Genomic DNA, 22,345 nt, shown 5'->3' with positions numbered 1-22,345 from the left:
GACAATTTCTGTTCTCACTTCTTCCCTCCCCAGCACCATGAAAACAGTCAAATTTGGTATTTTAATTTAATTTACTCTTAGACATCAAAATAAGGGAGTGAACACCACTCCAGGAACTACTGTTTCACCCCTAACTGACTGTATGATTAGCAGATACAGCAGCAATCATTTGGAGAAGTGTCAGTACTTGCCCACAAGCCATCACATGTACAAAAGGTTCTCTGCCATCTCAGTCAGCCACTGAATTGTAACAGCTGGTAAATACAGCGGATTTTTAATGGCAGACTAATAGTATACAAGACTTGGGCAGCCTACCCTGTTTGAGACCAACTATGTAGGACAACCTCCAACAAAAAAATTCTATAAATTAATTCTCCAGTAATAAACATTTCAACTGAGAAGCAATACTCAAGAAGTTTCATTTAAAAAAATCCAGCAATCACTGAAATCCAACCTCATACTCAAATTTCTAGGAGGAGTTCTCACACAAAAAAGCCTACTGTAAAACCCCAGTGTAATGTCAGGACCTCTGGAGGTTATCTGTCCTGTCCTGTCCTGTTCAAAGCAGCACATGCAATCAATGCATACCCAAACAGCTGATTAGTTCAACTGTACTCAAGGAGTGCAAATTTGAATTTCCTAAAAACACGAGGAGTAAGTTGAGTGTCTTAAACTACAATTCAAACATTCCTGGGAAGATATTTCTATGTTCTGCATACAGAAGTATCTTCCAAGAGTTTACTTCAGATCAACACAAAAAAGGGAAGATGCATCTATTAAGAACATTTAATATAAAAATGCGATCTGGTTTTCCTGAGGCGCTACAACTGGAACAACATTTTCTTCCCTTGTGACAAACTCTAAGGGGTAACCTGCCCCTGCCGCTGTGATGAAACAGATCTGCTAAAGAGATGAGAGTAGGTGATCCCAATTGAGATAAACTACTTTTCAAAACACTAGCATATCTGGCAGACCTAGTAGCCACAAATGCTGTGCTCTGACTGAGGCTCTCTAGGATTGCTTTCTTCCCCCCCTTTCTTTTTTCTCAAATTTAAAGTGCTCGCTGATCAAAATTAGCAGGATTTAGCAAGGACAACAAACAATCCTTGCTTAATTGCACATTTATTTTCATGTTCAGGTGGCAATAATGAGATCCTAAGCCAACATTCAAGTGAACAGCTGCAGTAGCCTGTGTGTGCTGAAATTACAGCATTTCTCAGCTATAGAACCATCTGCTCTGAATAAAGTGATACTAATATGTTTTACAAATAATGCATATTCCACTGATAGGTTGAATACAACTGTTCATAAAACATAAAGTAGGTCTTCAGCAGTTACTAAATATTTTCCACCCAGAAAAATAGTTTGAGATAAATTTACAGTTTTCAAACAATTTCTTAGAATAAGACTTGTAAATATACTTTTGAAGTAGTAATCAAAAATACACAGTATACAGGTTTTTAAAGTTACTGCAGTTTAGTATTCAGACCATACCAAAACCATTTTAGTACAATACTACTCTTCAATTATCCACCGGGCTTTTTGAATTAGTACTATAATTGACATTAGAAAGACAAGCCACTGCAGTTAATTTCTACAGGAGATGACCATATTATGGAAAAAGTTGTCATGGTACACCGGTGTGCTCCAGGCTCTCACTGAATAGGGACACAACCTACAGCCTGTAACAAAACGTAGAGGAGAGTTAACATAGAGGAGAGTTAAGGTAGAGGAGAGGAGAGTTAACATTCCAAATGTGACATTAAAGAGTTTGGTATGGCCTCAGCACTATTAACATGTAAAAAAGTAGCCTACAGAATTTAAGAAAAATCCCACAGACCCCAGTCCAAGGCTCTGCTGCCCACGAACCACTTCTAAGCAGAGAAGCCACATCACACAGTCTGACTGCCATGTTAGTTTGGAGTTGCCGTCTGCAATATGGACACAAAAAGTACCGTACGTTAGATTAGCAAGATAATGCAACAAATAAGTTTGTACAAATTTACAGTAATTGCATTTATATTCCCAGCACGTCCATGCAGTGTGGCTTAACTGGATTTGAGGCAATTCCAATCTAATATTTCCAAATTCCATCCTAAAGTTATTTTTCTTACGGGAAATAAGATGCTTATTTTTAAGGAGATTTAAAAGATAATGCAGTCTAGTTCCCCCTGCATCTATGCTGGAAACCACCTCCAGAACCACACCATGCCTAAAAGGAACTATACCACAAAACAAATTTTTAAATCTTCAAGACTTAAGTAAAAGGAAAGAAAATGCAGTGAGTCAATTTTCCATTAGCACATAAAATGACCATGCACCACTGAAAAACAGCTCCCCTTACACACCTTTCCCAACACAAAAAAAATACACAAGACAACAAACTACTTTGCTAGAATCCAGTCTGTTCTTAAAATCCTAGGGTTTAAAAATCAAGTAAATGAAATCTTGCACAGATAGATCAGTAAATTTCCTTGCAATAGCTGTTTAGGAGTACCACTGGACATACAAGTAGCAGTAGACTTAAGGATTTCTTAAGTGGAATAACTGGAGCAAAATATGCAAGAGTTCCTCATAAGGGTATTTTTGTCCCCAAGCACATTGTTGCTTGTTTTTAAATATAACATCATTGCAAACCCAGTTGGATTTGAATTGAGTAGTGCTAGGACACCACAAAAGCTAATGGGCCATTCGTAGATGACTACAAGTGGTCCAGATGTTAAACGTAATCACAATACTAACACAAATAGAAGACTCCTGACTGTTGCCACAGCTTGAGACTGGTATAAATGCAAGAGACCCTTCTTGCCTCTGGTTAGCAGATTAGGCAAGTCTAAACTTGATAAAAAAGCCCAAGGACTCAGATTTTGGAAGGCTGCTGCATCCAGGGTTTATGAACATATACTTCAAAACAACTTTTCCTATTTTAAAACTGTGTAAGTTAGTCTTCATTTCAATTTGCTACCAAAGTCCATATGGTTAGCTGACTTCATGCCTGGTCTTTATTTCTAACTGAGGTTGATAAAGACCTTTAATCACCTCTTTTTATGCACAATACCGAGGCTTTGGTATCAGCTGAAAGCTTGGAAGCCAACCTCTCTGGTCTCCACCCAAAACCAATACTAACAACTGCACTTCTGAAGCTCTCCGTTTTATACAGGCAAGTATGTTTGATAAACTGCTTATTACGTGAACAAAAGCTTAAAGTCTCAACTGACTTCTTTTAAGTCCAGACAAGCTTTATTAAGGAGACTGCATTAAAGTAGCAGTCTACGCACAACTCTGTCCTACAGAGGCTCTAGTGATGTGCATAAGACTTGGATCTCTATGGCTCTCAGCAAAGCAGCATGACCAACACAGCATTTGCTTCCTGTGAGCCATGGGCTGCCTAGGACAGCCTACTTGTGCATACAGGACTTCATTGTACTCGCTACCTAGACATCAACATGCCCTCGAGCACTGCAACACTTCTCAAAAAAGCAAAGAGCACCTCTCATTTGAAGTGCTTCCAGTTTGCATAACACATCTATCTTCACTGAAGTGCTCCACAAGGTACTTGCAGCAATGTACAAGTCAGCTCTCTGCCGCACCATTATGTCTCAAAACCAAAGTTTGCTCTACCAATTCTTTTACCATTTTTATTACTTTCAAAGCTGTACAGAATGCTCTTTCACATCTCATTCAGAGAACTAGAGTTCTTACCCTTTTATTTACACTTCTACCTGACCTGGAAGAAATAAAGGATATAGCTAATTATACCAAAGGAAAAAAGTAGTTTAAAAAACATTTTCCAGCCTAAACACTGTACTTTAACATTAAACTGGCATATTAATATAGAATTCAAACTGTGAATAGTATCAAAAAAAGTTGTAAAATACTCAACTACTTAGTAAAATACTGAACTACTTACTGAAGAATCACTAGTACCATTGAAAAAGCCAATACAGTTTTTGACTATTAGCCTCAGAGACAGTATTAAACTTCAGATTAAAATAGCTCAGCAGTTACTGCACTCAAAACGTAAGAAATCCATAAATTCAGGAAACAAGGCTCTATGCTTATTAAAGAAATGTAAGTTTGTCTTAAAATACATTCAGATTAAGAGAACAATTACGTGAAGTTGGAAAAGGAAATCTGCTCTTTCTTTACAGTCCTAAAAGAAAGCAAAACTGAAGATAGTTGTTCAGTTCAGCAAACTGAGTGGTTCCATTTGTTAATATGCAGTACATGGGAGCCATCTACCTTTCAATAAACTTACTTTTAATTCACCAAGAACAGTTAAGATTTTAAATCCAAACACTCTTAAACACTGTTTGTGGCATTAAGTGTATCCCAGTTTCTAATTAGCAGCAGTTCAAGTCATGAGTAAGGTTTGCCTAGCAGAGAAGCAAGTAGGCTTTTCTTTTTTTTAAAGGCCAAATACATCCAAAGTTAAAAAGCCGTATGGTTTATGCGAGTAGTTCTGGTTGCCATAGAACAATTTCCATTGTATCAACAGTAGATTTTTATATGAGAGCTTTAGAAAATAAACCAGAGCTAGAAAGATGAAGACCAGCAAAACAATAGTCACAGTGGTCTACTATTTTCTCTAAAAAACAGGTATTTTTCAACTGCCCATGCTCAGCTAAAAAATGGAAGCTGAGGCTGGATCCTGGCAATGTTGAGGCAGAACAAAGGTGAGATGACAAAACAGAAAAGATTTCAACCACTGTTACTACCTCAGGTGCACATGCTAGGGAGAAACCTTTAGTGCATCACACTTCTGGCCAAAGCCTCTCTACCACCTGTTTTGATTCATACCTGTGCATCCCTGTCATTGAGGGAAAAAAAACCCCAACTGTTTCACATAGGTTATATATACAGAATTCACCTCTATTTATAGACACCACACCAAAAATCACTACACAGATGCCTGCCATCGTTAAGCTATATACTTCTAAATGGTATTATTACATAAAGGTGATTACAGAAAAATCAGCTCCCTGAATGCAATGCTTCAGCACCCTGAATGCACAGTATGCGATGCTTCTGGAAACACTTAGCATTCCTGCAAAACACCCAAGAAGCTATGGGATGCTCTAGACTATGCCACACTAATGCTGCTAGTGTATGAGGAAAGAAGCCAGCATAAAGATTTGCAAGCAGTTCTGAAAAAATAAACACATGTACAACAAGGTGAGGACATTGCTCGACAATGGAGTAATCCAGAGACCATGCAGGAGCTCTTGTGTCTGACTGCAGTTACTGACTAATTATTACCTTGTCAGCTGGAGTAAAGAGAGGGAAATGTACAGGGTAAGTTAGAAACCATACTAGAAATAGCAACTCTAATAGTTCTCTTTACAGAAGACAAGTACCTGCATTCTGTTAAGTGATCAGTTCAAGTAAGACTCCAATAAAGTAAAACCATTTTTATGTTCCTAATTATTCAGGTCAATTTAGACACGTAACCAACTCTCCCAACATAGCTTACTCCATGAGCAAGACAGCATCAACATGCAGCATTAATTAGCTTATGCACAGGATGAAAGAACACAAAATTATACTCTTCCTCCTCTTCACTGCCCTCTTTCATTTAAAAAAGTTTAAAATCAGCTGAAGGAAAATTATTACTTTTGTCATATTTGAAATCCTAACTAAGTGTCAAGTTGGGCCTGTCTGAACACAGCTGATATTGTTGATGTTCAGCAACAGTTCCACCAAAACTACCACTGGATCATACAGACAGCTGTTCAGGCCTCAAACAAGTTGTGAACAATTCCAGGCTTGATCAATACTTTAAATGAGACCATTGTTTAAAGGAAATTATATGCTCAGAGTTTTTGATATGCTCAGAGTTTTCAACAGCACCCTACCATTCACAAAATCTTGCCAACTACAGTTTTTGGTCTTACTCCCTTAAACACTTGTGCATACTGTCCCAGTCTCATGTGCTAGCTCCCAGCCAAGTGCTCTCCAAGGCAATACAATTCTGTCAAAATGCCTAGTATCCTGCAAGAAGTAACAGTATCTTACTGCAGACATTTTCCTTCAGCCTTACACATCTGCAGTCCTCTTGAGCCTACTGAGAGTAACAGAAGAAAACAGATTTAATGGCGTGAAAGGGTACAACTTGAGGACTCTTCAAATACAACATCTTGATAGCTTGAAGGGTTTCAAAGTCAACATCCACTTCTAAACATACGCTGCATGCTCCACTTGAACTAGCTAGGATGCTTACTTCCAATTTTGCAGCATTTATCTCACTATTCCAGTTGGGCTGTGTAAAACTTTTCCCTTTTCACACTGCAGTTACATCCTTCTGCCCCACCGGCAATTTCAAAAGCCTAAGTTTTACCAAGGACCATGAAAAGGAAGCAAACCAGGTTGGTCTGACTCTGAAGAGATGCCCAAATTTAAAAACAAAAGTTAGAAAAACAGCTTCTTCCTAATCAAGAAAGCATGTGTCAGTCAGCTTCAAGGCCACCTACTGCTTCTTTTACTCTCCCATTCCTCTCCCTGAAGGAGAACATAGCTAAAAGGTTTTGTCCCTCATGCATCCAACTTTCCTCAGTGCAATGGAGGGCCCAGCAATGGATGACAGGACTCATCTTCCAGGCTGAAGACAAGGTTAGAGGAACACTTCTGCTCCACTGATCTTTCATGGCAGCACTCCTCTTGCTCACAACTACCTGGCAAACTGGAGAGATGGTTGGGCCCAAAAGCCAGTAGTATCACAGTCCAACCGAGGCATGTGCCAGCAGACCCACTGGGCCATATCTTGAGAACATGGTATCTCCATCACAGTCCTACCCTTCAAGCTGCAGGATGAATCCTCTCGACCTCCTCCCTTCAGGGGAGGTTTTTGGTCTCCAACAGTAAACTTTGATCTCAAGTGTAGAGTAGGCAAGGAAGAAGTTGCATGACTGAATATCGCTCCCCCTTAAACCCTCACATACGCAGCTAGTTAGCTAAGCAACCAACATCCTCTATCCCATACAAAGAGGGAAAAAAGCAAGCAGCTGAAAGTCAAAGAGCAGCAGCCTCCATGCCTCTCCCTTCCGCCACACCTGTTTTTACAAGTCCTTTCAAATTGGTGTCAGGCTGGGACAGCAACAGAAAGCCTGCACACTCATATGCCTCCACTAGCCCAGACCAGTGGCCTAACAGACAGCCATGCCACAAGTTGGAGACAGCATCCTTCTTTTAGCTCTAAAACTGATGACAAGCAAAGCTTATGTGCAACATGAAAAAGTATTCAAACCAAACTAAAGCATGCACCATTACATACACACAGAATCAAGTCATTTTTGCACAGGAAAAATTAATCCTTCCATTAAACCTTCTGGGGAAGAAGGTGTCTTCAGTACGACAAGAGCTCAACTAGCAACACAGGGCAAAAGGCACGGGAGTTTGCCATGAACTCAGCATGATAGCAGATATGATAGCAAACAATCTGAACAGTCCAAGACACGATGTTGTCCAAAATTGCTTCAGTGACCCAGGGTCACATCTTACAGATGCTAAACACTATTGAAATGGTAAATACCTGCCCTCCCTCATTGCTGAAAGGCTTCAAAGTAGTACGTAAGGCAAAATATACTGATTTATGGCACCAACTGACTTGACCTGCACAATTTTTTTTCCTGCAGCTGGGCATGAGGGTTCAGAAGAGCAAAAGGAACAGTTTAAACCAAAACGTTTCCAGTCAGCATTTTCTGCCCTCTTCAGTCAAGAGCAGCTCAGACTTCACTTACAGCCTTATGAAGCTTCCATTACTTCACTTCTTAAAAAAGATTTAATACCACCCAGAAAGAGTAAAGACATCAACAAGCCATTCTTGTTCAACAACTCATAATGAACTAATACAAAAAAAATATGGCTGAAGCGTTTACTCTGAACACCTATTACACATAAAGACTAACTATTCAGTCCCTAAGTAGCATTCTTAATGGTCTGAAGTTAATAATCACGTTTTAGAAAAAACAAGCTTAGACAGCTATGACTCCCCCCCACCTGCCTCACCAGGAGTAGGAAGTCACTGCAGTTCCATGAATGCAGCACAAAGGCTTCCAGTAGCAGATGAAGAGAACTTCGTTTCTTAATCCTGCTATACCATGAGTAATGAATAATTCAACACAGATACAACATGACAGATCCATATGCTGTACTAAGATGACTTATGTGCAGAAATCTTTATTTCTATAATCCAACTAAAAATGCAGAGAGATGGATACTTAAGAAGTTTTCCTATTTTAAAATAACCTTGCTCCTTCAGTCAGCACAGAAATCTTACCCAAGCCTTAAGGCTTCTAGTCTCTGTGGATGGGAATCCCTGCACAAACATAAATTCAAAAACAGAGGAACAAGCAGACAAGATGCCAGAACCCTTTGTTAAATCTAAGAATTGTATACATCATAATTAATACTGATAATCATATTTTCCTATCATTCTGTCCAGAACATATTAAGTCTCTAGGGCTGTTTGGCTTGCATACACTCTAGCTCTTTCCTAACCTTTTGTTCATGGAAAGCTGTATGTAGTTTGTCTTCCACCTCTAGTGTTTTCCAGTACTCCAATTTCCACTAAACTAAACATCCCTAAATTGACTTAAGATACCCTTGTTCCTTACATGGGCTAACCTACATGTTTATATTTGGTTCTCATGCTATATTATTTCATGTATTATTCTATGCCAGGTGTTATACCTAAATCTACTAAAACTTCAACCTAATATATTTATGCAGCAGACATTTCTATGTCTAACCCACTAAACATTGTATATACATATTACTGAAATCTAGACCTTATAACAGCAGGTTCCAGGGTAGGTAATTTTCTTTCCAATTCTTTCCAATTACTTTTGAAAAGCTGACTTCACTGTCTTAGGAGATTTATCACTGCATCAAAAAACTGAAGTAATACACCATTTCCGAGTAAAACTAATTATATGCCTAATTCAATAGTGAGAGAAACAGTAGTCACAGAAGTACACCACTGCAACAGAGCTCCCAGATACTCAGAATCATATCTTTCCCAATTATTCTATTCTCCTGTGCACATCTTCAAACTTTAATATCAAAGGAAAATCAAGAGAATTTTTTACAAAAAAGTTGTTGAGAAGTCTCAAGATAGCATGACAGCAAGAACAAAGCCAGTCCAACAGCACAAGCTCTGAATAAACTCACACTACTTTCCTGCCCTGTATACCAAGCACTAGAAAGTCCACTATGCCTCCAAACCTCCCTGTAACACACACTATGGAACAAAAAAGAGCCTAGACAGAGAAATCAGACACACAGCAGCAACCAAACAATTACTTTGAGAACATCAACAGGTGGAAAATATGATGCTGATGCTATCTCACTTAAGATACTCTTGCTTCCTATATGGACTAACCTGACTACTTTTATTACCATTTCACTACAGCAATGCATCAACTCTGAGGCATGGGAGAAGGGTGCTGGGTAAAAGCAGCTACCCAAGTATGAGACCAGGAAGTTAAGACCTTGCTTGTCTCTAGCACCCTTTATAGCAGACCTGTCAAATCACATTATTTGCCATGGCACCCAAAGGCTGACCTCTCAAGTGCTGAAGAATACCTCAAAATAAACCTGATGGTGAACTTCATGCTGTGACATCCCTCTGACATGGAGAGAGGAATCTGTGTTTGGAAGTTTTTGTCTTTGTTTCATAACAAATTACTTCCAAAACAGCAACAAATCCACTTTCACAAGGTGAACGTTATGGTTGGGGAAGGAAGGAGATGTCTTGCTAACAAAGGCATCAGTAAATTAATAAAGGCTGTTGAGAAACAGTATGCATCTTCCCTCCTGGCATTTTTAACTTGCCTAAAAGATGACAGTGGTTTGTACTGAACCTCTTAAACTACAGGGTACTTATACATGCACTTCACCAGCATCAAGTCAAGAATGTGTTTTACTACAGCAGAAAAAAAATAAATCGAAAGTAAGCACTGGAGACATGCTAACAGGTCTAACGCTTCAGTGCTATGGAGAAGTCTGAACAAACTGCTGTTGTCAGTATTAAAGACCTTGCTAGTATCAGGTATGGGTTCTCACTGTCCTGTATGATCATAGATTCCCACTAAAAACATACAGGAGTCCCAAACAGTCAAAAAGGCAGAAGTTACATTGCTTTAGTAAGTTTTTTTCTGAACTTCCACAGACCCCATTTTCAAAAGGAGTGCCATCCAGATTACAACGGAACAGATTCTTCAACAAGTTATAACAGAGGCAGCTCTGAGTTTGAAAAAGGGTTTCATTAGGTGTCAGCACAATCTAGCTCTAAAAGAAAGCCTATCAGGAAGAAAAACGTTTACTCCACACTATTCATTTGGACAGGCTGTTCACTTAAGCTCTGCTGCCCCCATTTTAAATGTAGGCATTTAAAAGAGCAGCAGAACTAACAACATAAGACAATCATCCACTTCTGGAAATGAACTCATAGTCAGGATGGCCAAAATTTGAAAGGAGTCAGCTTATACAAAGTACTATATTGTCTCACATCCAGAAGGATTTTTTCCTTCTTCACACTGTAGGTAACTACTGAAAGACATTACATTTTCCTAGTAGTGCCATCATTCCACCTCCTCTCCTGCAACCAAAAAGACAACAAAATATACTGGAACTATCTTCCACTTGTTTCCTAATACACACACCAGCAATCCCGAAGCCCTGATATCAATGACCCACACATCTCTGCCTGAAAGATCAAAACTGTATTTCATTGTTCCATTATATACATACAACATTAAAGAACAAGAACATAGGGTTGTTAGGTTATTTTTAAACCACTTCGGATGTCAAAAAGGATGTTCATCTACTTATTTCACTTCTGCAGGCATGTTATACCATTCTACATTAAATGGACCTTTCAGTCAATAATCAACTTTTAACCTTCAGAAGTTTATTCATTGCTCTGTAAAGTTTTTTAGGGAAAGGAGTAGAAAAGTAGGTTCAAGTACACTTCTTAACAGCAGCAGTAAGGAAAAAGGAATTTAAAAGTTTCTTACTGCAAATCCTGCATGAATACTGTACAAAATGCAAGGTCACTACAGGTTACCTGCAAGTCAGTTCTGCAAGGCAGTGCCTCAGCTAAAAGATCTGTTAAGTCCTCAGCCTATGCATAATGAGTAATGCAGAAGTTTTACTGCTCTTTTACTCAAGGCAGAGAGAACACATCAGGACTAGTTGCCTAAGGCTAGCAGTAGCTTCATGTGCAGTAAACTTGTTAACCTACAGAAACAAAAAATCCTTAAAAGAACATTGGTTTGAGACTCATGACTGCAGAAGTTCAGTTAACCATACCAGAGCTCTGGAGCCTGATGTTGCAAAGACTTAAAAAGCCAGTGCATGGTAAGGCTGCAAAAGTTAAAGTCACAATCCTACAAGTCATTTTAGATGAAGTCCATGCCATCAGGAGACACAGGGACAGACAAAAGGAGGGCGAGATCAGGATACCTCAGAAGGAAACATGAAGAGCAGCATCCTGACACTGAGGACCTGCAGTCAAGCATCATTTGACTGATGATGACCAAAGCTTGTAGTACAGTAATTATTTCCAATTTGCAAAAAGCAGACTATTGGTAACTCATCTCCCAAACCTACCAAAAACTGCCAGCAGAAAAATACCAGATAGGTTACATATACTAATTATAACCTGTGCCGCACAAGTGTATGCAACGTTTAGATACTGCCTTCTTTACTGCACATCTTGAAAGAACATGAAACAGCTCTGTAAGGATTATTCTGTTTGTATACAACAGCTTAGTGGAAAATGGACTTAGCATAGGCAAGTATCAAATGTTCTCTTACTTCTCTGAGCAGTTTGTGAACTCCCTACAAGCAGCAAAATCAACTACTGAAGTCGGGTCTGGCAGGCACATCTTTGAATAACCTCCACTGAAGCTACAAATTCTCAGTAGGTTGCTAGAAGGTTAAACAACTGTAACAGGCTTGAAACAGATACAAGTCAGGTGTTAAGATTAAAATTTGTTCTATTTTTCACTGGTGTAAGATCAAAGTTTTTTACATTTTGTTTTTAACTGAGATCTAAAACAGACTGAGTAGAAAAAAGATCTAACACAGGAATGCTACCATATCCACCCCTACTAGATTCAGAGAAAATAACTCCCTTTCCTTCTAGATCTATGGACAATGACAGCAGCTCTCATTCAAGCCATGACAACTTCATCTAGTTGAAGAAAGAGCTAAAAATGCTTAGGCACAGAAAATGCTTAAACACAGAAAGGTTCTCAAGTAGCTGGGGCTGTCGTCACAATAAAGACATCCCATATGGTAACTATTTTTAGACTGTTAAGTATCAGAGGTTAGAGAAATCACATGGGTGCCTCCAAACTACCAGCTCCTCAACTGATTTTTATCCTCTGCATAAAGAAGAGGCAAGTTGGGATAATTTTTAGAACTAACATAGCTCAAACTCAAAAACTGTGTTCCATAACATTTAAGCTTCAATAACTAAACATTCTTTCCAGTAAGTACCTAAAAGTTACAGGCTTGCTTTCCTTTCGACAAAAATACCTAGAGTATTCAGAGCAGATCAGCTGAGTTATATTTAAGCTGGTTCTAATTCACTGCAGCTGCATCTAATGAACCACAAAGAAAAGCTTATTACTACAATAAAAGCGACACAGCTCAGAGCTCAGTGGCTGAACACTCTCCAAGTTTCCAGCATCCTTCAGTTGGCTGTACTCAGCATCAGCTACTGAATGATCTCTATACCATAGCTAAGCATGTAAAACCAACACAGATAACCCGCCCCATTTGTAAACTCTTGGATACATTATCAAGGGCATATCAGACAGGGTATGCTACCTGGTATGTTCAGATAGTTGCTGGCAGAAAATGTCTGCATTCCTCAATCCTTTAAGTACTCACCTGTTTTAAACATTGATTTACAGAAGTCCTCCTTGTAAAGATAACTTATACACAGACTTGAACACAAGAGCTTGTGATCAGCTACACTGAAGTCAGGTGAACAATCCAAGCTGCCTGCAGGATTTTCAAGCTCATTTTGCAACAGGTGACTATGGGTGATCTAAGAATATCAGGTCTTGATGCAACTTGGACAAATTTTGGTTAATAACAGATCCGTACATTGGTTCAACACCAAAAAAACCATTTAGGTGTTCCCACACAGAACTATGTAAAACTTTTTGTTAAAAAAGCATAAGTGTACAGTATACACTAAGTCTCAGTGACAGTTACCAAACTCAAACTCAGGATTTTGGAATACTGTCAGTTCTCTCCACCAAAACAAGCTCCTCTCAAACCTGAGCTTGAGAAGTTTATTTGTAACAACTGGGAGTCATCGACAGGCCTTTGATATACTAGTATGCTTTTATGAAGGTCATTGTTGAAGGTCAAGGTTGCATCAGGAAGTTCACCATACCTCCTCCAAAATTTTACAAGCATTTTTCCAGTCTTACAAAAGACTTCTGGTCTTCAGAGTGTCTCCTGAGTCATTTAACTGTAAGTTATCCAGTCCCAAACAGAGTATTTTCATAATACATGAAATTCATAATACATCAATCTAAAAACATACTAAGTAATCCAAAGCATTCAAGATTAAGTTAAATGCATTTACTTCATCTTATTTCATCTTCTGTGTCAGAAAGGGGAAAGGGAAGGGAGGGATATGGTGCAGGAGAAGCTTCAGAAGCTACTCAATGTTTTCAGCTTTGATGAAGACTGATCCATACCAGGTGCTTCAAAAAAAAGCACTGTCTATACAGAAAAAAAAAATCAGTAAGATTAAAGGTCTCCCATCTCTGGTAACAGGAAAGTGACACTTATACTGAATACAAAAAACTTCACCAATTTACTCTTGACAGGTGCACTCCTTGTTTCACAGTAGCATTTAACACATGGAAAGATTCACAAATCCACTGGGGAGACACAGAATGAGGGAGGGACAAAAAGCATTTTGTTCCAGCAAGTTTAACAATAAACTACTTTTTGTTTGTGCTACAGAGAGCTTTGAGCTTTCTACCTCATTAGTCAAAGAAAATACACAATAAAGTCAGCATCCTTAAATAAACCCTTCAGAAGGAAGTCAGGTAAACCTCAAGGAAGAGAGGTAAATCAACCACACACCAAGCTGTAGCACACAGCAGCAGTGCCTTTAAATAATTTGCCAGCTGAAAAGACACTAACAGGTATTTCAGAAGTAGGTTAGTATGCTAAGGCACTACAGCCTAAAATTAGAAGGATTGTTTCCCCCAGAATTGCTCTTCTATTTCTCTTCCCTTTAGATTTTTCACACAGTATCAAAAACATTTTATGTCTTATTAATCCAGAATTTCAAAAAATAATCTGTGAGCACTGTTCAGTGAAACTCTTCTTCATAGCTGACTTACAACACGTAGCAAGTATTTCTTCCCCCTACCACCTGCCACAGACTCCCAAAAGCAGCAGAAACAGTGTTGGATAGGAAACAGTCTTTGAACAGTAAATCAGAAACTAATATAAAATGGTGGAGAAAAAAAAACAGAACAAGAACTATCCTTAGTTCCAATATTTTAAAAAACAGTAAGTGGTGCAGTCTCCCAACTGTCACACCAGTCTGTTACATTCTAATTTGCTTATGCAAAGTACAGATTGTTATAGTTCTCTACAGAATCCACTACAGTAAGTGGATTAGCTACACAGACTAACATTATTAGCAAGACTCTTCTCTGAAGCACTAAGAAGAGGTATGACTCCGGGGGTGGATTTTTGCATTTATTGAGACAGGTGGCAGAAAAGCAGCAGCAGGAATCTTTCAACAGACCTCAGAAAGGAGTAAGTAGTAGAAGTGATTCAGCTGCCTGAGAGAGCCCACTTGACAAGCAAGTGGAGAAAAGTGGCATCAACTGTTTTGCAAGCCCACCACTATTGGATTACCTGACCCAGAATAAACTGCACCAGTGTAAGCTGTCCTAGCAGATTCTGTTCACCTCAGGGAGCAATCTGCTCCTGGGACTGCTTGTTCCTTCTGGTTTTCAGCAAAGTGTGATTCAGTGATTCAACAGCACATAATCATGGGATCTTGGGAGTCCATTACAGAAGGAAATGTTCTTACTACCACATCCATGAAACAAACTCCTTCACCCCACAAAGCCATGTGGCCCCAACAATAGTACTGCACAAGAGTGCAAAACAGGAGAAGAGTATTAGTCAAGTTTTTCTAGCTAAAAACAGGTGTACCTGAAAGCTTTTAAAAAAATGAAGACTCAGTACCTTAGCATTTTATTATTATTTACAAGAAGCTTCAAGAAGAGAAGGATACCCAAGTCAAAACTGACATAAAATGTTAAACCCTATCAGTATAAGGTAAGTGATGACAGTGAGAAATGAGTAAAATCTTCATCAGATGAGCTCTAGGATGCTGGGAGCCCTCCATTACACAGTACCTTTATTTCCAAGTGTTTCATATCTGAATGTTGCATTTACCTCTTCAAAAAAGCTACCAGTTACTGATCCTTACAGCCTGCTATAGTCAGATGTGTCTTAGCAACTTTTAGGAAATAGCTTTTAGATATACACTAGCTATCTCAAAACTGTTAGTGGTACTGAGTGGTCAATCAAATCACTGCTCCTAGAAAAGAGCAGGCCTCCATCCTGTCTGGAAACCCAAATTGTCCACACCGTACTTTTTCCTCTAGCTAGAGAGCTCTGGGGGCCCTTCTAAGCTTAGCACATCAACCTTGTCTTGTTACTCAGCGAAAAAAGACTAATGTCCTAGTAAGGGACATTAGTGCTTAATCCCAGTGTCTATCAAATGTAGAGCCACCTGCAAAAAGCAGAATTCAACAACAAAAAAACCAAACAACTGAATTTGATTAGAGAAGATTTCAGAATCTATGCACAGAACAGACAAAACAGACCTGCCCTGGTTTTGGCTGGGATAGAGTTAATCTTCTTTCTAGTGTTATGTTTTGGATTTAGTATGAAAACAGTGTTGATAACACACTGATGTTTTAATTGTTGCTTAGTAATTAATGTCTGTATGCAGTCAAGGGTTTTTCAGCCTCTCATGCCCAGCCAGTGAGAAAGCTGGAGGGGCACAAGAAGTTGGGAGGGGACACAGCCAGGACAGCTGACCCAAAGTGGCCAAAGGGGTATTCCATACCATGGGATGCCACATCTAGTGTATAAACTGGGGGGAGTAGGGGTGGAAGGACTGCCGCTCAGGGATTAACTGGGCATCAATCAGCAAGTGGTGAGCAATTGCATCACACATCACTTGTTTTGTATATTCCAATTCCTTTATTATTGTCATTTTGTTATTGTTATTATCACTATTATTTTCTTCCTTCCCATCCTATTAAACTGTCTTTATCTCAAACCCATGAGTTTTACTTTTTTCTCCAATTCTCTCCCCATCCCACCGGATGCAGGGGGAACTGAGTGAGCAGCTGCATGGTGTTTAGTTGCTGGCTGGGGTCCAACCATGACAAGATCTTTTACCTGCAAGCCTGATTTTACAGACCATGCCACATTTTAACTCCCACAGCTGCTCAGCAGTAACATCTTCTGTTTCCCAGAGTTGAAATTCAGCTCAGTAAAGCACCATATACACCATTCTTAGAATACCTGACCAACTAAATCAGTGTCTGAGGCTGGAAAACAGCAGTCCCCATGATATACTTACAAATGGTTTCCTTGAAAGATGGGCAGAATAGAGATACCTAGTTTCAGTTGTTAATGATACAAACCCTAGATACTATTACCCAGGAGGTTATGTTCAAATTTAGCAAGACATTCATCCAAAGTCTTGTTTCTCCCACTTCTGGGATGCTGTGAAAGCACTTCTTTCACTGATGCCACACAAGGGATGCATCCTTACCTAGGGCACTGTGCTAAGTCTCAGAGCTTGGCAATGACCCCTTGCATCCTTACAAGCAGTACACATACACAAAAAGACACAAATTGTGAAGACAGAAAAAACACATAACCCTGTGGTTAATTCCCCAGGTACTATCAGGCGAAACACCCAACAGCCTTGCAGTTCTCTTTCTGCTTTTTCATACCAATAATCCCTGAAGTTCTGCCTGCAACTCTGAACACACTCGAAAGGCAACCTTCTTTACACCTGAAGTTTCAGAAGTCCAAACTGTATAGTGTTTGCACAAAAATGGGAAATCCCAAATTTGAGTGTTAAGCAGTAGCTATAGATAGGCATCAAAAGTTACTGATAATTACCAGCATCATCAGTTTGTCTCTCAAATCTAAGGAAAACCATTTGCTTCCTGGGACTGCTTCAATAAACCTGTGGCACAAGAAATGCTGCAACAGACAAGCTGTTTCTTCAAGCAGGTTTCCTTTCATCTTTAATATACCAGTACCAACAATATCACCCAATTCTAGCAGATAAATTGTCAAGTAAGAGATTTCTAAAAGTTTCCCTTTATATTCTCTGTGGAAAAAAAATCTCACTTTAAAAAACAGTTGCTTTCATCAGAAAACAACTAGAGTTCAAAAATAAGCAAGTCCAGGCCTATCTTTAGTCTACTTTTGAAAATATTTAGGACTACCTGCTTCTCTTCAGAAATTGTGTGCATTCAATAATACTTACCCAACATACTGTGCACCATGCCACCTCACATCTGAAGAGATACTTGACCTCAAAAAAAAAAAAAGAAACTGTGCCAGGCTGTCTCAACATGCTACATCAACTTCACTTTTCCCAAATTACCACTGTCCCCAATCCCTTTTATTGAAAAAATTTAGAGTAATTTTCATGTATCAAGTGTTCTACTACCATGCAAATTTGTTTATACTGAATTTCCTTCAATCCATTAACTCACCGAGTTAAACCCTTACCTTCCTCCTCAGTGCAATCTGTCATACAGGGGTAACACTGCCTCACAACCAGGAAATACCACATCATGAATGACTCAAACTTACTGGACATGTTAATGGGCATGAGGCACAGAATAGTTACTTTTCCTTAGCTCATAACACACTTAATTTTTGTACAGATTGCCAAAGTGCTTTTAATTCTGTTTTCTATTCTTTGCACCAGCTCAGCTCAACGGGTACACAGGACACAAAGTTTTGGCACAGAATGAAGTTATTTAAACACTGACAGTTATACACAACCTAAAACAGATGGCCAGTTCTCCTGTGAGTTTAAGACTTAAGAGAAAGAGCCATACAAGCCTGGATGTGCTCACTAGGCCTGTTTTTCTGGTAAGCAAAGGAACTTAATGAACCTGTCAACTGCACTAATTGCTCTGAAGCTATAGGTTTAGTAGACTCACTCAGAAAGACTACCCTAAAGAGGTTCAGCCTGTCTTCTACCTTTTCATCACCATCTTCTACTACATAAATAGATACCAGACATCTGCTGTTTCTTCTACTCAAAATAAGCGATTTGAGTCAAAACCTGGTGAAGCACAAGAGTTCCTATTTGTGCCACAAAAGCTAAGCTGGCCAACATCCATTGAGTCAGCCAACACAAGAGTTTCTCTCCAAAGTACTTCAGTCTTGCTCAAACCATACAAAGAGTAGCTCCAGTTCAAACTTTGGTCCACTACAAAGATAACTGAAGGGTTTTTTTAACTCTTGGGATTTTTCCCTCTCACAAAAATGGTCCAGATTCTATGGTATTTTCTACAAAGTCCTCCCAGAGATACAAAGAAATACTTCTAACCATGATGCCTTTGGTATGCTGTAACATTTTCTCTTACAGATCTTGTCAATGGGTAAACTTGTCAAAATAGAACCCTCTTACAAAAATGACATTGAGAAGTACTAACAAAACCTTCTTGCTGAGCTCAAAGACTTATAACAGTTTATTTCCAGTTCCATCATTAGTATTTTTGTCCTTTATTTAGAAATCATTCAGATTAAGATGAGGAAATGCTTGAGTTCATCAAAAATAGAATGGTGCTAGAGAACTGGCTCAGAAAAGCAAGACATTTAGCTATTTCTGTAACAAGAAAATTATTTTTACCTTTATCTGATTTCAGTCACAGAGAGAAAGCCATCATGTAGCACCCTTAATGCTAAACACAATCAAAAAGACGAGCAAACACTGCAAACAGAAAAGGTAAGTGCCAGCATGCAAATGAAATTTTCAAGGAACATTACAAATGAGGATTTCTTCCATTAGCTCTCGACTAAAACACAAATTTGCCTAAAGAAACAGCCATCTTTCTAAATAAGAAGAGCCTACTATAATTTCAGGTGCCACTAGAATCCAAGTGGTCCTGCATGCAGATTAGAACTCTGAGGATTACTTGTTAGCAGTAAAGCCCAAACAGAGGAAACAAGAGTTCCTCTAACATGTCTGTAAAGTACTTCACAGATGAAAGACCTAACCCCAAAACACTTTCAGCCAAAGGTTGCAGAAATGACATAGACAGCAGTGGCAAAGGTCTGTCTTGAGATTTAGCAATAGCTTCTACACACTCAGAGACAAAAAGCTTAGTACACATGTACTCAGCCATCATTTGTCAATAACGCACTTCACTCTTCTGCAACACTAGAGTTTTTGTTTTTTCCCCCATCTAACAATGGAAACTATTGTTTAGATAGTGTAAGGTTCCTCCCCTAGAGGTTAGGTATGAAAAGCAAACTCTAAACATACTTGTTATTGGCATTCTGGCAAGGTTAAAATGACCGTCATCTAGACCTCCTACTGGACACATTCTTTTAGGAAAGTCCTCAAAACAAGAACTTAGCTGGTATTGCACAAACACAGCTTTCCCAAAAACGGATCTCCAGTAACTACTGTATCCTTCTCAAGCAACTCACAACATATAAAGTAGATTACAAATAAAACAGTAATTTCAAAAAGAACATTCAATCATTCAGTATATACCACAGCAAGTCTCCAACTATAGCCTAACAGCCTGCAGAGGAACAAACAAACAAAAAGTATACCCATCGTGTAACACAGGATTCTGAACTACTACCCAAGTTACATCTTTAAACTCAAGGATATTAACTGCTCTTGGGTAAGATGGAAAGCATGGTACCTTTTCACTAAGTCAGAAAAATTTAGTTTGTAGATCTTTACTTCATAGCTCTTTCTTGATGATAGTAAGAAGTGTAAAAAGCAGAACTAAAAACAGCCAGTGAAAACAAGCTCTTAAAAATCAAGCACTTGTATCTTAATATAGGGGGAGGAAAAAGCATTCTGAGCATTTATATTTTTTTAAAGTGCTAGCAAGTTGGCTGATTACATGATTTGTACTTCAAAAGTGTGGAAGTTAATTCAACTTAGCAGCATAACCAGAGACTTAGGTCAACTTGAGACAGACATCTGGAAAAAGAAAGGCAGAAGGAAGAACACAGAAAATGTGGGCCTGCTGCAGAATGGGCAGGGAACCTGGTGACAATGGACACAGAAGAGGCTGAGATAGTCTATGCCTCCTTCACCTTGATCTTTACTGGTAAGACCAGTAAAAACACCAGATGGAATGGAGTAAAGAAGACTGAGCCAGACTCTTTTCAGATGTATCCAATGTCAGGACAACATACTATGTTTAAACATTTGAAAACTTATCCCCACAGCAAACATGGACAAGCACTGAATGGCTTGGCCAGAGAGGATGAAGACTCTCTGCATATAAAACCCAAGTCGACATTGTCCTGGGCAGCCTGCTCTAGGCTGACCCTGCTTTAAACTGGGATATGAACCAGAAAATATCCCAAGCTGCCTGCCAACCTCCAATTCTAAATCATTTCAGTCATTAATATAACTGAAGTACCTTTGATAGTTTTTAAAGGACTAAAAAAGCTAAGTATGCAGTAGAGGGCTGTTTAACCACTAACACCAGCTCTAGTCATTAGAACAACACTGAACACAAGCTGAATACATTAAGTTTTTGTCCTGTTTCCCCACAACTGGAAGAAGAGTTACTGAAAAGTTTGTCATCCCTAAATGGTGGAAACTTACAGATCCATCATGTAGTCATCCTATTATTCTATCTGCCATGGCAAATGGGAGTTCTTCTATACTATATTTCATTAACATTCAAATGCACTTGCAGGTACAGAATACATTACGGTAAATCTACATATCAACTTTACCTTCCACAATTGTCAACAGCAAAAATGCTTGACAGGCAAGATAAGGCAATGAGAAAGAGGGAAGAAAGACTTAAGGAGTATCTGAGACCTAAATTCCCACCCCCAGGTCATGCTATTAGTAAAGTTTCAAATTAGTACTGTGTTATAATCTACATGAATGTTGGGGAAAAAATAGGATGGCATATCACCCATATGTCCTGCGGATGGACTGATACCTTTGAGGTGTCCCTTACAGAAACACCAACAGTAAAGCAAATTATATACTTGTGTTACTCAATTCATCAGTATAAATGGAGAAAGAATTCACACACACAAGACTCCAGAAAAATTATGTGGCAAAGTAGCATTCAACTTTTAAAATACTAGCTCAACACTGCTTATTTCATCCTCATTAGATTACAATTCTTTGCACAGTCCTCCATTTGCCATGCAATTCCATTCCCCAGTTGTCAGAGAATATACACTGTAGAACATGGCCCAGGACAACAGTGTTCTCAAGAACACATTAAAGCATTCCACCTATGCTCAGGAGAATAGCCCATTTTGTCTAATAAGCACCACTTTTTCCCCAAGCTTATATCCCTGCTAATGTTACCAGCATAAATAGGCAAGTAAAAGCAGACCAGTGCCAAGACCATGTTTCTTTCAGTGTCCTGCCAACACTACCCTTACCTTCTAAGGAAGTCAATGCGCTCAATGAATTAACAGACTTAACAAGGAAGATCAAGAAACAAAGCTTTGTGCTTCAAGAGTTTTTTAATAAAGATAAACTCCTGATCTATCAAATTGGTATATCTCCCCAATTCTGTTCTGACATTTTTACTGCACAGTCTACCTCCTCAAGGCTGTTTGTGACAGCTTCCTTATCAAGTGGAGACAGACAAGATGTGTCATGCCTTTACAGATGCTTCAGAACTGAATTTTTCAATGTTAAGGAACAGTTGTATGCAAGCTATAAAAAGAAGAGAAAAAACACACTTGAGAATGAATTGAAGCAGAAGGAAATTGTCTGGAACAGCAACTACTGCTTGATCTATTGTGCAAGTTCCTCAACACTATTCTGGCTTTCTGGGATTTTTTTTCCCTCCCCATATCAAATCTTGTCTATGGAATTCTTCACAAGCAAGTCTCCACTGACATCTCCTGAAAACACAAAGTTTTACAGCTGTGTTATACTGAAGTAATTCCAACCCCCACCATCTGTTTAATCTTTTCTTGCCTGGAGCACTTGTTATATTGAGTTCACCTGCATTCTTCTGTTATAACCTTTGCAGTGCTGTAGCTACCAAGCACCTCC

The 22,345-nt window shown here is 38.9% G+C and overlaps 1 protein-coding gene across 4 annotated transcripts in view; it reads right to left on the bottom strand.

Moving 5' to 3' along the window:
- The window catches only part of ELAVL2 (ELAV like neuron-specific RNA binding protein 2), a 48,893-nt gene extending 43,124 nt beyond the window's left edge, over positions 1-5,769 (bottom strand). For 2 of the 4 annotated variants that reach the window (XM_010578130.1, XM_010578132.1), the window contains exon 1: positions 1,841-1,912. In XM_010578130.1, the coding sequence (XP_010576432.1) occupies positions 1,841-1,912 (72 nt within the window). Of the gene's footprint in view, positions 1-1,840; positions 1,925-5,745 lie in introns of those variants that run through there. The other 2 variants (XM_010578134.1, XM_010578133.1) reach the window with 2 other exon arrangements.
- Positions 5,770-22,345: the final 16,576 nt, after the last annotated feature.

The sequence above is a fragment of the Haliaeetus leucocephalus genome, unplaced genomic scaffold, assembly GCF_000737465.1.
Source record: "Haliaeetus leucocephalus isolate CR32 unplaced genomic scaffold, Haliaeetus_leucocephalus-4.0 Scaffold605, whole genome shotgun sequence".
Taxonomy (NCBI): domain Eukaryota; kingdom Metazoa; phylum Chordata; class Aves; order Accipitriformes; family Accipitridae; genus Haliaeetus; species Haliaeetus leucocephalus.
Note: the sequence above shows the minus strand (reverse complement) of the source record. Positions and strands in the feature narration are given on the sequence as shown.